The following is a 13410-nucleotide window of genomic DNA, read 5'->3' as shown; positions in this document are numbered from 1 at the left end:
AAGATAATTCATTGTTTGTATAATAACTTGTTGGAAGAAAAATTAAAGTAATAAGAAACTAAAGTTTTAATGAAGATTAATAATGGGCCTTCAATTACCTAACACCCTTTTCCTTGGGACTCATTTCTCTTCCATCTACCAATTTTGATAAGAGATAAAGCATAAAATAGTATATGAAAACGAAACAATCCATAATACACTTCATTATTAAATTCTTTTATTTTTTTTGTCATTTAAACATATAACTTTGTAAGTCATTCAAACGTGTTGTATTTTACATGTTTTTCTTCTCTCTCTTTTTTTGCATTTATTTTTTATAAAACAAATTAATAATTTTATTTATAAAAAAAACTTGTCAAAAGCAAACCTAAATCTAAGATATTGTTTTATATGAGATCTTATTGTCTCACTACTTTTGGGTTTTTTCTTGTTTCTCTCCGTATTCTTATTTCTTTTAATTCAAATATTTGATAAAAAATTAAAAAAAAAAAAAAAGTTTATATGTGCTAGCTTTACTTTGATCTTTATGGAAACTAAAGTTACAAAACACATGGAAAAAGATTCAAGTATGTTTCTTTTTTATTTGTAGCTTTATTATTGGGTATAGACTCAAAGGGTTGAGATCCTGTACAAACATTGCTAATTATAAGAACCGTAAGAACAGATCTGAACCATTGATAATTTAAATCAAGGGTTGATATTGATTATAAAAAAAACCCTTATAATTAAAAGTTACTACTAAAAAATTAGGGGTAATTTTGTAAAATTGCTAGTCATTTGACCATTTTCCATTAAATACAAATTCCACCAAGGTTTTTAAACTAAAATAACTTTTATATACTTCATTATTTTTTTAAAAAAAATATATCATAAAATCAAGTATTTTTTTATCTTTAATATGAGTACCATATTGCTATACTTTTTTGTATTTATAAAAGTGGTTTTTAAAAAAGTTAACAAAAGGTGTTTTATAATTGTGCTGATAACGTGCTGATTATGTGTTAATTACAAAATAATACAACCAAACACCAAAAGTAGATATAATCAGCACATCTGGTGTGCTGATAATGGAGAACAATTGAGGTTGTTGTGCTGATGTCGTTTATGTTGATAATGGAGAACGATTGAGGATGATGTGCTGATAATGAAAAACGATTAAGCATGTTATGCTAATTATATAGTGTTGTGCTGATTATATTTTTTGTAATTATTTTTAATTAGTTTTAAATAAATATGGTCAAAAGGTCTAAATTACCCTAAACTAATTTTTTTATTGATAGACACTTGTCAATTATTTGTTGGTTCTTACGGTTCTTACAAACTTAAGTGTTTGTATTTGATCCCATTCCTAGACTCAAATAAGTAGTGAGTGATGTTATGCTAATAGTTGCTTTTATGGGTCAAAAGATGGTTGGATTTGATGTTATGCAAGCAACGGTGAAACAAAATATTCCAATATTTGGTTTTGGCCGACACAAACTTTGCAATGGAAGTTATCAAATCATCTTTCCACTATGAATGGATTTAATTTTATACCCTAAGTAAAGATGCTTGTCTTTTTTGTGGCCAATGTCTCATTGCTACAAGCACACGCCAATCTCATGGCAGACAAAAGATATATCTTCAAGTCTTGTCTTCTAAAATATAATCTTAAACCTATCTTTAGAACCCATGTCTTTGAATCTAGGATCATGACCAAAACTTCCACGTGTCGTCGTCTCGTACTAAACCATAAGATGAGCAGGTTGCATTCATACCGAACCGCTTTCATAAAAAGAATTGTAACCTATCTTTAAAACCCATATCTTAGAATCTAAGATCATGCCCAAAACTTTCCACGTGTCGTCGTCTCATAACTAAACTATAAGATGGGCGGTTTGCATTCAATACAGAACCACTTTTAAAAAAAGAAGTGGTATGTCAGATAACCGCCTTTTGTATTACTGCTAGAACAAAATGTACAAGTGTTTATACCATTCTCATAATTCTGTATCTAAAGTTACCAAAGTGGTTATGTATTGAATGTTACTCTAAAATGGACAAGACATGCATTCACATGTATGAAGTTATGATCAATTTAAAACTCGAATCTTTACAAATTGTGGTGGATGTCTTTCTAGTCAATAGTTTCATGAGATTACGTATGATTGTAACCCCAAACTCTATATGTAGGAGGATCTTGTGAAATTATTTTACTAAAGGTGAAGGACTTGCAAACTAAGTAGTCAATAGCGGTGCTATAGCGGTTAGCGGACCTCAGGGTGTGTAGCAGTCCAAATAGTGGTGGCTTATAGCGGTTCCGCTATTAGCAGCACTAAATACCGCTATTTGGAAACCTATATAGCGGTTATAGCAGCAACGCAGTAGAATCAGGCAACACAGTAATGCAGGTGGTGTTTGATTGTGTTAATTTTTAAATTATGTTAGATTTGCAACAGGTTTTTGATAATGGAATGATATTACTATGAATTTTGATATTACTATTAATATTTTTCAAAGATATATTTATATATATATGTATACACACATAAATTATGCATGGTATAAAAATTACCCCTATATCACCGCTATACCTATATATGACCTTGACCGCTATTCGATTTTTGACCGCTATGACTGCATAGCTTGCAAAGAAGCTTTTAAAAGAAACCTTGGTCTTTTTCGATATAAGTTTTACGGAGAAATATAACCCACAATATTCATAATTAAAATCTGAAATTTATACAAGCATTATGCTTCTCTTGTGCAGGAGTATTAATAATAACACAAATTTCTCGTTCGCAATTCAAAAGGACCACATTACCGAACTTTTAGGAACCGTTATTTAGGATTTCTGAATGACAACCGAGTTGGCAAGACCAGCCTGCTCAATGGTCTGGTTTGGATCAGTGAGAAGCTTGGGCGGGAAGCCAACCGTCTGCAGCTGATAAACCCGTGAACCATCTGGTCTAGATGCATTGATAAAGGCTCGAACATCTGCAACGGTGTGGTGGTGGTTGAAGTGGGCAATCATCCGAGTGCCATCAGCCAGCCGTAGCTGAATAGAGGTTGATGGTAAAGCGGGGTCCAGAACAAGACCGCCAGAAGAGGCGGTTGTGTCAGCGGCAGCATTTGAAGTATTAGCATCCGATGCTCCTTCATCTGCGTTTCGGCCTAATGTTCTTCCTACGCCTTGAAATGCAACTTGGGTTGCCACCACGGGTTCCTACAAGATCATGCCAAAGTGACGTATTACAATGGCAAGAATCAATGTGTAACGCATAAATGTAATGAAATAAAGAGTAAAATGCCATTTTCGTCCCTTAGGTTTGACCAGTTTTGTGACTTTCATCCAAAGGTTTGCTTTTTCACATCTGGATCCCAAAGGTTTGAAATCTTGCCATTTTCATCCGGCTCGTTAGCTCCATCCATTTTTCTCCGTTAAGTCAGGGGTATTTCCGTCTTTTTCGTTAACTTCAAGGGAAATTCGGCCTTTTTACATAAAGTGAAAAGACCAAATCGCTCTTTAAGTTAACAAAAAAGACATAAATACCCCTGACTTAACAGAGGAAAATGGATGGAGCTAACTAGCCGGATGAAAACGGCAAGATTTCAAACCTTCGGGATCCAGATGCGGAAAAACAAACCTTTGGACGAAAGTCACAAAACTGGCCAAACGTCAGGGTCGAAAATGGCATTTTACTCTAAAATAAAATATCATAAAGATGTTTTTAAAAAACACTGAAGAAAGAGAGTCTCACGGTACGGTTTTCATCCCTCCTAATCAGATTGACGTGAACTGAAGATCTTCTATCTGCAGGCTCAAGCTCTCTTGGACACTCGGATTTCTTGATGCTCTGCACGAAGATTGCCAAAAAAAACTTAATTACGCAAGGCAAAAAAGAAACAAAGAAACTTCATTAATCAGAATTCAATAACATTTTATTTATGAACCTCAAGAAAAGACGCATTTTCAGGGTCATCAAGCCTCCTCAAGGGTCCATCGTTAACAGTGAAACCATTTCTCCAGAAAACTATGTTGTGGACCACATTCTGGGGTTGCTCAGGAGCAGTTGTTCGTGCAGGCGCTGCCTCACCGCTTAGTGATCTTCCGGTGCCGGTAAAACTTGAAGAAGGACGGGCGTTTTCCATGGGCCCCTCCACACCGCCTAATTGCCTCGCTTGATTGAATATTTCATCCACGTCGTTACGCTTGTTAGGATCTTGGACAAGCATACCACTGCAAATAGCAATTTGAACAATGTCAGTAACATTCATACATCATGCACCCTCACCCACGCATAAAATATAGTAGTAACATTAGTGTTTCCATAACTATATTTATCACACAAAAGACGAAATTATGTTTCTAAACATCAAGCAATAACTATTACAAGCAAATCTTCAAACGACGTTAAGCCGTTAAGGTTGTATAATCAGTCTACAGGGGATGCTGCTATCAAGGTGGTGGATAAACATTTTCTAGACTCCACGTTTGTGAAATTTCTGATTAATAGAATCTTAAAGCAAACAGTTTTTTACCTTATTGTTATAGTTTTGGAAATGTGTTACTTATTAAAATTGGTTTGACAGCAACTACCTTTTCTTAAACGAACATATACCTAGTAAAATCCCACATATTTTTACTCGTATTCATCGGAAAAAATCTTCCGCGATAGAGGAATTGTTTGACTTCATCCTTCCCTCCACATACAACCATCTTTATATGAATATACTTAAAACAACAAAGGTTCTAGCACGTCATGCATTAGTCCAACCAACTACCCAGCTACTATTAGAACAAAAAAAAGATAAATCAGAGCTCAAGTGCACAGAAGCGCAATCTATATATCGTTAGAAAAAAGTGTTGGGTGGTACTACGGCTGTCACGGAAAAAGATGGAGCAGAAAACACAGAACAGCAGCTGCTGATGTGGCAGCAGCTGACGGCTGTTGGCGGCTGTTGGCAAAACACAGTGTTAGGATTGGGTATCACAAGATGAAACAAAATACAGCAGCATCGGGGTGCTGTCTGTTGCGGCTCTGTGATGTTTCCACTGAAATACAGTCACACTCAAACACAAACACAAACACGATGCACAACAAACAGAAAAAATAGAGAACACCAAATTTTACGTGGTTCAGTCTATCGCACCGCCTAACAGAAAGTCAAAACCTATTACACTTATATTTAAGCCACATTTATGGGGTGTTTGGATGTGTGTTATAATTGATTATTGTGACTTGAAGCCATAACTATTAGTTTTCATTTTTTGAATAAGTGATTATATAAACATGCAGAGAGAATATTGATCATTGAGACCATCCACCCTATTTTTAAATTTTAATCAACTCATTATCCAATTTTAGTCCATCAAGTTGCAGCAATCACCATCCAAAATACACATTCACACGTCCCTTTAGATTTAGGATACTCATATCTCATTTTCAAGCAAGTGGTCCTTCCAGACTTCAACTACAAAAAGGAAATCTGTAGCTTCGAGCTCCCGGGTTCCAAATCCCCTTCCTCCTCATAACAGTCCGAATAATACAACCCAATATGTACTCACACTTATTGGGTCCGTAGACCTTGCGGGCCCTACATGGGCCCATAGTTGTTAATGGCGAATAGCAACAAATAGCAATAAGATACATGTATGCTACATAGCGAATAGCGATAAATAGCCGACGTTATTTTATAAATAGCGATACACTAGAAAAAAAGTTATATGTATACTATATCAAAATACCCTGGTATATACGCTATTTTACATGTATATTTAACATAAACCTAAAATCCAGCTATTTTATAGCCATATTTAATCGCTATTTATATTATTTTTTAAAACCGAAATCCGACTATTTATGGCTACATACCCTGTAGCGACCTTCTACGCTATTCGCTATAGCGACCATAGCGATCTCTATTGACAACTATGTATGGGCCTAACTTGGGGAGCAAGTTTTCTAAACCCGAACTAGCCCGTGTTCGTTTATTTTGTGTTCGTGTCCGTGTGTGCTTGATCTTAACAACAAATTCAACAATATCATCATATACAATAATACCCTTTAGTTTATTAATCTCTCCAAAGCGACCTATAATTCTCATACAACAAAAAGCCTCCAACTTTAACACAAAAGATGTTCAATCTCACTACACCCTAAATTCTTTAGCTCTTAAAAGTACCAAAGCTACAATCTTTCTACAATTCTTTCAACTTAAAAGCCACAAACAATAACTAAGATTAAAAAAAACATTAATTAAGAAATAGTAAAAGCTAGGGCTTGTAAGTGAACCTCTTTTCGCCACCGGTATAGTACTCCTGAGGGCCATCGGAGTCGCTGTCAGAATCATTTGCAGAGGGGCGATTCAGATCCGAAAGGGTCCGGATACCACCGGGTCGACTGGTTGAGGGTTTCACCGGCTTCTTGTCGCGTGAAGTCATCGGTTCTTCAAGATTCTCCTATGCGGTTTGGTAACTCAATTCACAAGAAACACAAAGGGTGAGGGTGGTATTTTTATTATTAAAAAGGATTATTAATGAGTTTTATTTGCAAAAAAAAAAAATGTAAACTATGTTCTTTGTCTTCAAAAACTAAAAAAAAAAACGTACTTGATATTTGCAAATTCTTGCTTGTTATGCTATTTAACCCTAACTTAGTAAATATTCATAGTTAAATTTAACCAAGTGGACTCCACCTGATATGAGGGTATATTGTCTTTTTTCATCCTATCAAAATAAAACATAAAAACAAAAATAGATTAAAAAAAATAAACATTTAAAATCCATAAACACCCTCACCCCTTGCCAGTTCTTTCTCTCTCTCTCTCACACACGACACACACACACACACACACACCCATCATCAACCACCCACCACCACTCTCTCTCTACCCTTATTACTATCTTTTTGTTCTCCACCGCCACCACCAACCATCACTGTTACCCCATCCACCATAAGCCTCCCCTGGCCACCACAAGCCTCCCCCGCCAGCTCGCTACCACCAGCCTCCCTGGACCACCACAAGCCTCCCCCCGCCACCACTGCCTCCTCCAATCCCGATCACCCCCAAACCCAAACCCAACCCTCAAATTGAAACCTTCCATGTCACACCCTGATATTTTAACCACAAACCGGTAGGCCCAGTGGGGAGTATCGTGACGTAGTTGATATCATCATAGTCAAATATACACAGTTTATAGCACAGCGGAAGGCTTGGTAGAAATTACTATTACAAACCGAAAGTTCAAAGTACGAAAAAAAAAAGAATATACAGATGGTTGTAAGAAAAGGATCCATAGGCGGATCTAAATCAAATACAAAACGTGTTCAACAGACAAGGCATTACGGACTTGCAAGATCCTCTACTTAACGCCCAGAAGCTCCCATCCTAGTACGTGTAGTACCTGTCACTTAGTTTTTTGAAAATACGTCAGTTTACACTAGTAAATACAATTAACCGACTCTTTTGAAAGCATTTATGAAAATGGTTTAGATGCACAAGGCACAAAAATTCTTTTATAACTTGGGACAATTATATTATAATCTTGTATACAGATTTACATGTTTGTCATACATTTAGGGCCCGATATAGAAGCCGAGACATGATTAACCAACACACCACTAATATAGACCCACAAGGAGTTATCCCCAACAATGTGGGTCTATCTTTTTACATACGCAACTGTCAGGTGTATGCCTACACCTCGTGCTTAAGTCGTGGCCATTTGCAATTAAATGAGCCGAGGATATTCAGGACACGGTTGTATTAACCCCCAATGTTTATGTTATCAAACAAAACTGATTAAAACGGGTTATGTAATTTAATAATCACAAGCCGATTAAATGATTCCATACCCGACCAAGTGGTAATATTTTATTGTACCCCAAGCCCGTATAAGGGAAAATAAGTTAAAAGTATTTACCTGAGCTTCTAGTCATAAACCTTCTGTAAAAAATATTTAATTTATGTTATATTAACAGTAGGATATCATATATATGTGTGGTTTATCATTTATGGCCAAACTATGCCCCGAAATGGCATTTTGGTCATTTCGCACATGGTTTTAAGGATTTATTTGGGATTCTGAGTTCATTACTTATACTTACTGTAAAAAAATATTAAAAATCATTTATAAAATCAGTAGGTAAATATGGTTTAAAACCACACTATGCACCTTAATGTCGTAAAAATCAATAAATGACGATTATTTCGATGTTTAGGAAATTCTAAGGTTAAAACCAGCTTTGAATGGTCAAAATAATTTATTTATCATATCACTAACAAAAGGTTCTTGCATGTTAATCTTATTTTAAACTCAATTTATGTGTGAAAAGGGCATAATCGTCATTTATTAATATAATACGAAACTCATGCATAAACTCAGTAAGTAATCTGATTTGGAGTCCCAATTAGTCCTAAATATGATATCATAACAGTAAGTAAAGAAATTTTATGTCAAAATTATGTTTAAACTTTATTTGCATGCAAAAGGGTATTATAGTCCTTTTAAAAGCATGTTTTACGATTTATTGTATAATCTCAGTTTGTGACCAGAAGATAAATGTCATAATATGTTAAATAACATTACTAATCAGAATGTAATTCATTTGCGTGGTTGTTTATGTTAAAAATCTCATTTTTGACAAAAAGGTCATTTTATTCAACATTAAGCATAATAACGGAATCAAGTAAATAAACTCAGATTACTAAGGGACCATGTAATATAACCTCAGAGGGTTATGCTACAACATAATATGGTCACAAAGGAACCTTAATGCATAAAGAAACTAAGCTAATTGGGGTCAGAACTAAAAGTTAAAGCAAAAGTCAAGCTTTTGCGACTTTCGGTTGCGAACCGAGCCTAAACTTACAATTGTCGGTTGAACATGTTTAGACATGTTATATTAATGTTTACCAGTTATTAAAGTGATAAAACATATTTTATAACTTCTACATTATCATATTTGAATTTATTTAAAAACTAACCCGTTTGACTTTTTGTGCTCATTACTTTGACCCGACAATTAACTAAGTAAACGTGGTAATTAGGAGGTGCCCTTTTGAGGGACTAACACCTACCTAATTACGATCACGTAACCATATTCGCCTCGAACAATGGCCGGACCGTTTAGGTCTAAACCGAAAGTCAAAGCCGAATTACGGCAACTTTGACTTTCGGCTTTTAAATGCATAAAAACCGAACTAAGGAGGTTAGGGACACTTACAAAGGGTCCTAGCTCGAAACTTGAACTAAGGAGAGCTTCCCTTTTGATCAGGAACCTCAGAGAACCAAGCAAAAGAGTAGAGAAGATATTTTTGAAATGAGCAAGTTGCAAATGAGGGCAATGGACCTATTTATAGTGCAAGATGAGGTCTTGTGTTGCTACCAGGTGTCCAGGGGAGTTAGGAGAGCTTAACAAGTGACCAAAGACGTGACCCAAAACAGCCAACAACCCCTGGTATCGAGTTATGTGTGAAGAAGATGACAAACCTGCAGATGTCTAAAACTACTGCCTAGATACAGTCTTTACGAACCGTAAACATCCCCATACGGCCCGTAACCGCTTTTGAATTGTTTCGCCCAGACACAGTCCTTACGGACCGTAAGCCTGACCCTTTTACGGTTCATAAGCCATTGATTAAAGAACTAAATTTTGAAACTTTAGATATTTGACCCTTTAACTTTTATATTCAATATCAATCATTCCCGAGATCATGTTTTAACATTATAAAGCCCCGGGTTTGATAAAAGGTCACTCAGAGGCCTAAAATAGCATGTTGACACTTTTAGTCCCTCCGCATACATCTTTTCATTGTTTGACATCTTTAACCCTTCAAAGTCAACTTATTACCCGTCTAGGGTTTATGACACGTGTCTCCTTACTATTGGGTATGATTTTGCGAGGTGTTACACTCCACCACCTACTCCAATCCCGATCACCCCCAGATAGAAACCCTCTGCCGCCTCCTCCACAAAAATGGACATGAAAGTTGAGTTCATAGCTAAACCTTTTTAGCTTATGTTATGTTATCAGTGAGCTTTCAGATTTAAGAGGTTTTCATGGTGGTTGCGGTTAGAGGTGCACAAATCGAGTTAGGGTTTGAAGAGAAGCTTAAAAAGGTCAAACCGGATTGAGAGTGAAACTGGGTTGGGTTGAACCCGGGTTGGTGGTTTGTAAAACTCAACCGTATGAAACCGATTCGGGTTGGGTTGGGACCGTGTTGGACTAATGTTAGTCATTAAAACACAATATTTAAACTTTAACTGTAAGACCCTTACTCATTTTATAATATATTTAATGAAAGTTTCGTATAAATACTAGTTTATACGATTACACGTACTTACATAATACGTATTTATTAAAACATTTAAAGATTTAAAATGTTTCAACATCTTGTGTTTATATCGTCGTTTGAAACGACATGACGAAACATATTGCGGAAGCTTGATTCTTGAACGTGTTCGGTTCTTCGTTGAGCTTGATCACCATCCGGCACATTAGTTATACCTACATTCCATAAAACCATGAAATGAGTTAGTTATAAGGCGTTTAAAATGTGTTTAAACGGTTCGCAATTCAAAACAATCAACATAAATAGTTTTGCCAGTTCAAGTGGCCCTCGCGGGGCGCGACCAAGAAGGCTTATGCCTTCGCGTGCCACGAGATGGGTCGCGTTGCATGATGCCCTTTACAGTTCTCTGTCACGTAGCGCAACACCCTGATTTTGACAGTAAGTTTGCAGCCAAGTGCTGCATATTCTCCGAAAACTAATTTTCCACGGAAACGAGCATAACTCCCTCGTTTTTGATCCGTTTTACATGATTCTTTTTCCTACGTGATCGTAATTTGATTCTCCATCATATGGAGTTAACATCCTACACCTAGATTAACAAAATTATAAACTTTTAAGCTTTCAGCTTAAATAATTTTTTTTCAAATTCTTGACCCGTTCATGTTTTTATCAAACAAAACATGTTTTTTTGATCCCTAACTTCATGAAATTCATAATTTCAATATTTCCTATCATATTAGGTTCAAGTCACAGGTTTCTTACGTATTTTAAACCCGTTTATGCCATATGCTTATTTTGACCCGTTAAGGGTAATTTAAGCATATTTCTAGTACGAATTGCATTCATTCGTTTCTAGCTTCATATTTTACATTTCTTATCGGGTGATCTTCCACCACAACTATACTTGTGGTGGATTTAATGCGGCGATCTATATAATCTGAGTTTTACCCCTCGGATAATTAATTTACGGCAAAGACTCATATCGAGTCTTTTTATCAAGGATTCACATCTTTCCCTTTTTATACTTGTCCTAAATATTTACTTGGTCATAAAACTCATTTCCAAACAACCTCTAAGGGTTGTGTGCTCAATTTAGCTTCCGAGGGCGTTTTGGTCATCCTTGACCCTTCATTTACGATGAAGGACTTTTGAAAGCATGTTTGACCCACGAGCCCTCTTTTAGCTATGTTTATGTTTGAAAAGTCCTTACACTTTCCAAACGAAATGTCCATTATTTAAACACTCGATTTACCTATTAAAGTAACTAAATGTCTATTTTAGACTTCATTTAACTCCTATTGAACCTTACGTTCAAAATGGGTAGTTACCTTATTACTCATACCTGGCTCGGATCAATATATTGACCCGTTTTAATACCTTGCTTTAATAATCGCTATCTAATAATGATGCAGATATCCATTCGATATTTACTCCTAAAATCACATAACTCGACAATAATCATTAGTCGATACTGTCAAAGGTGATATATTCACCTTTTGACCCGTTTGGTCAAGTGACCGATTATATTGGCGAGATGACGTTTATTACCATCTCGTCTACATGACTCGCTCCGGTTTACACCGTGCGGTCATTTTACTTATAGTTCATTTCATAACACTTTTGGGCCTATTATGGCTTACGTTATAAGTGTCTTTCAAAAACTAACGGTTATGGTCAATTGATGACCACTTTACCGTTTTACCCTTATTGTTTGTTTTGATTTACCTTATAAGGTAACCATTAAAAGCTCTATATTTATTAGTCATTTCATGACTAAGTATCCGTATTAGTCCTTTTTAACCATTACACATGGTTTATCATAATCTTTGGTTATCTTGTTCCGTACGACTACAAGTCGGAACGTTATATATTGATTGTTAACTTGTCTTACTCGTAGTTGATACGATAAGAAGATATTCTATAATTTAAGAATGTTGTAAGTTATACTTACCTTGCATCCAGATTATGTCTTTCCTTCTCTCTTGATTCGTTTGACCCGCTTCCTTTCCAAGCTTTCACCTAGCTTGCCAAGCGTCAAACTTATGATCCCCTAGCTTGGGTGATCATTAATCCATGTTTGGTTGTGAATTTGTGCATCATTTAGACCTTCAATTTGATACATACGTGTGGATTAGGGTTTTGGCTCCTTGGGAGCCCCCTGATGTCGATCCAGAACACACCTTTGTGTGTGTGTGTTTTGTTTAGTTGTTATTAAATAACCTTTCAATTTATCCCACTTTAACCCCTTGTGAATTTGGTTCATTATTAAGTAGGCTACAACCTACCAATTTTAATAACAATATTCCCACTTATTAACATTCCTACTTAACTTAGTGGGTTCGGGGAATTTATGACTAAGTTTATTTTAAGTCCTGTTAACTCGGGTCTTTTTTTGAACTTTATTTCATTAAAATCATTTATACTACTTTTATTTAATATTAGGTTTATTTATTTAAATCCTAATATTCATCGGGTTAACTTTACCACTAATGGTACTTTACCCGTCCTTTAGTATTAACGCAGTTTGATTACCAAACCCGTTTTCGGGGTGTTACATTAACAGTCCATAAAAACTTCAAACACATTGTCGTAGCACTATGAATATAAAACAGAACATGATAATCAACATAAAAGACACTAATGTTAGTCATTCGATAATCAAAGTCTTATCGTCCAAAACACAACACAAAACCTACAAATATTGCGTTTTAGTAATCTTCACTTTGTTATTTGTGGGTTTTGAGTGTGTTTTTTAGTTGACATTATAGTGTTTCATGACTTTTTACACTTTGTAAGAAAGATAGACTTTGTAGCCAACTCCCACCCATATTTTGGATATCTGAATTACCCAAAATAATTTAAAAAAAAATATAAGTAATAAATATTAATAAAAAATTTGGATTTTTTTGGATTTACTTTTTTAAAAAATTCCTTATATCTAAAATATATTTTATTAAAACTTATAAATAATCTTTCTAAAGTTATAAGACATTACATGTTTTTTTAGATTTCGGATAGTTCAGGTGCGAAATCAGATAGTTTGGATTGGATTTTCGGATTCGGATACTTTTGAACACCCCTAGTAATTGTGACACACCTTCTTGATAATGTTCTTCAATCACATCTGCAAAC

General features: G+C 35.4%; 1 protein-coding gene across 1 annotated transcript; it reads right to left on the bottom strand.

The window, feature by feature from the left end:
• Positions 1–2642: 2642 nt before the first annotated feature.
• Positions 2643–6484, bottom strand: LOC110910809 (plant UBX domain-containing protein 4). The gene is made up of 4 exons (XM_022155399.2): positions 6276–6484; positions 3934–4219; positions 3741–3836; positions 2643–3205 (listed from the first exon to the last, which is right to left on the bottom strand). The coding sequence occupies exons 1-4, from the start codon at positions 6422–6424 to the stop codon at positions 2825–2827; spliced, it is 912 nt and encodes a 303-aa protein (XP_022011091.1). The 5' UTR covers positions 6425–6484; the 3' UTR covers positions 2643–2824.
• Positions 6485–13410: the final 6926 nt, after the last annotated feature.

The sequence above is a fragment of the Helianthus annuus genome, chromosome 15, assembly GCF_002127325.2.
Source record: "Helianthus annuus cultivar XRQ/B chromosome 15, HanXRQr2.0-SUNRISE, whole genome shotgun sequence".
In the NCBI taxonomy this organism is placed as follows: Eukaryota; Viridiplantae; Streptophyta; class Magnoliopsida; order Asterales; family Asteraceae; genus Helianthus; species Helianthus annuus.
This window is presented reverse-complemented; position numbering and strand designations above follow the sequence as displayed.

Coding starts and splice junctions, on each gene's coding strand:
- LOC110910809 (XM_022155399.2), bottom strand. CDS start 6,424: ATGACTTCACGCGACAAGAAGCCGGTGAAACCCTCAACCAGTCGACCC. Junction 4,220..6,275: donor TATACCGGTGGCGAAAAGAG/GTTCACTTACAA, acceptor TGCTATTTGCAG/TGGTATGCTTGTCCAAGATC. Junction 3,837..3,933: donor AAAATGCGTCTTTTCTTGAG/GTTCATAAATAA, acceptor ATCTTCGTGCAG/AGCATCAAGAAATCCGAGTG.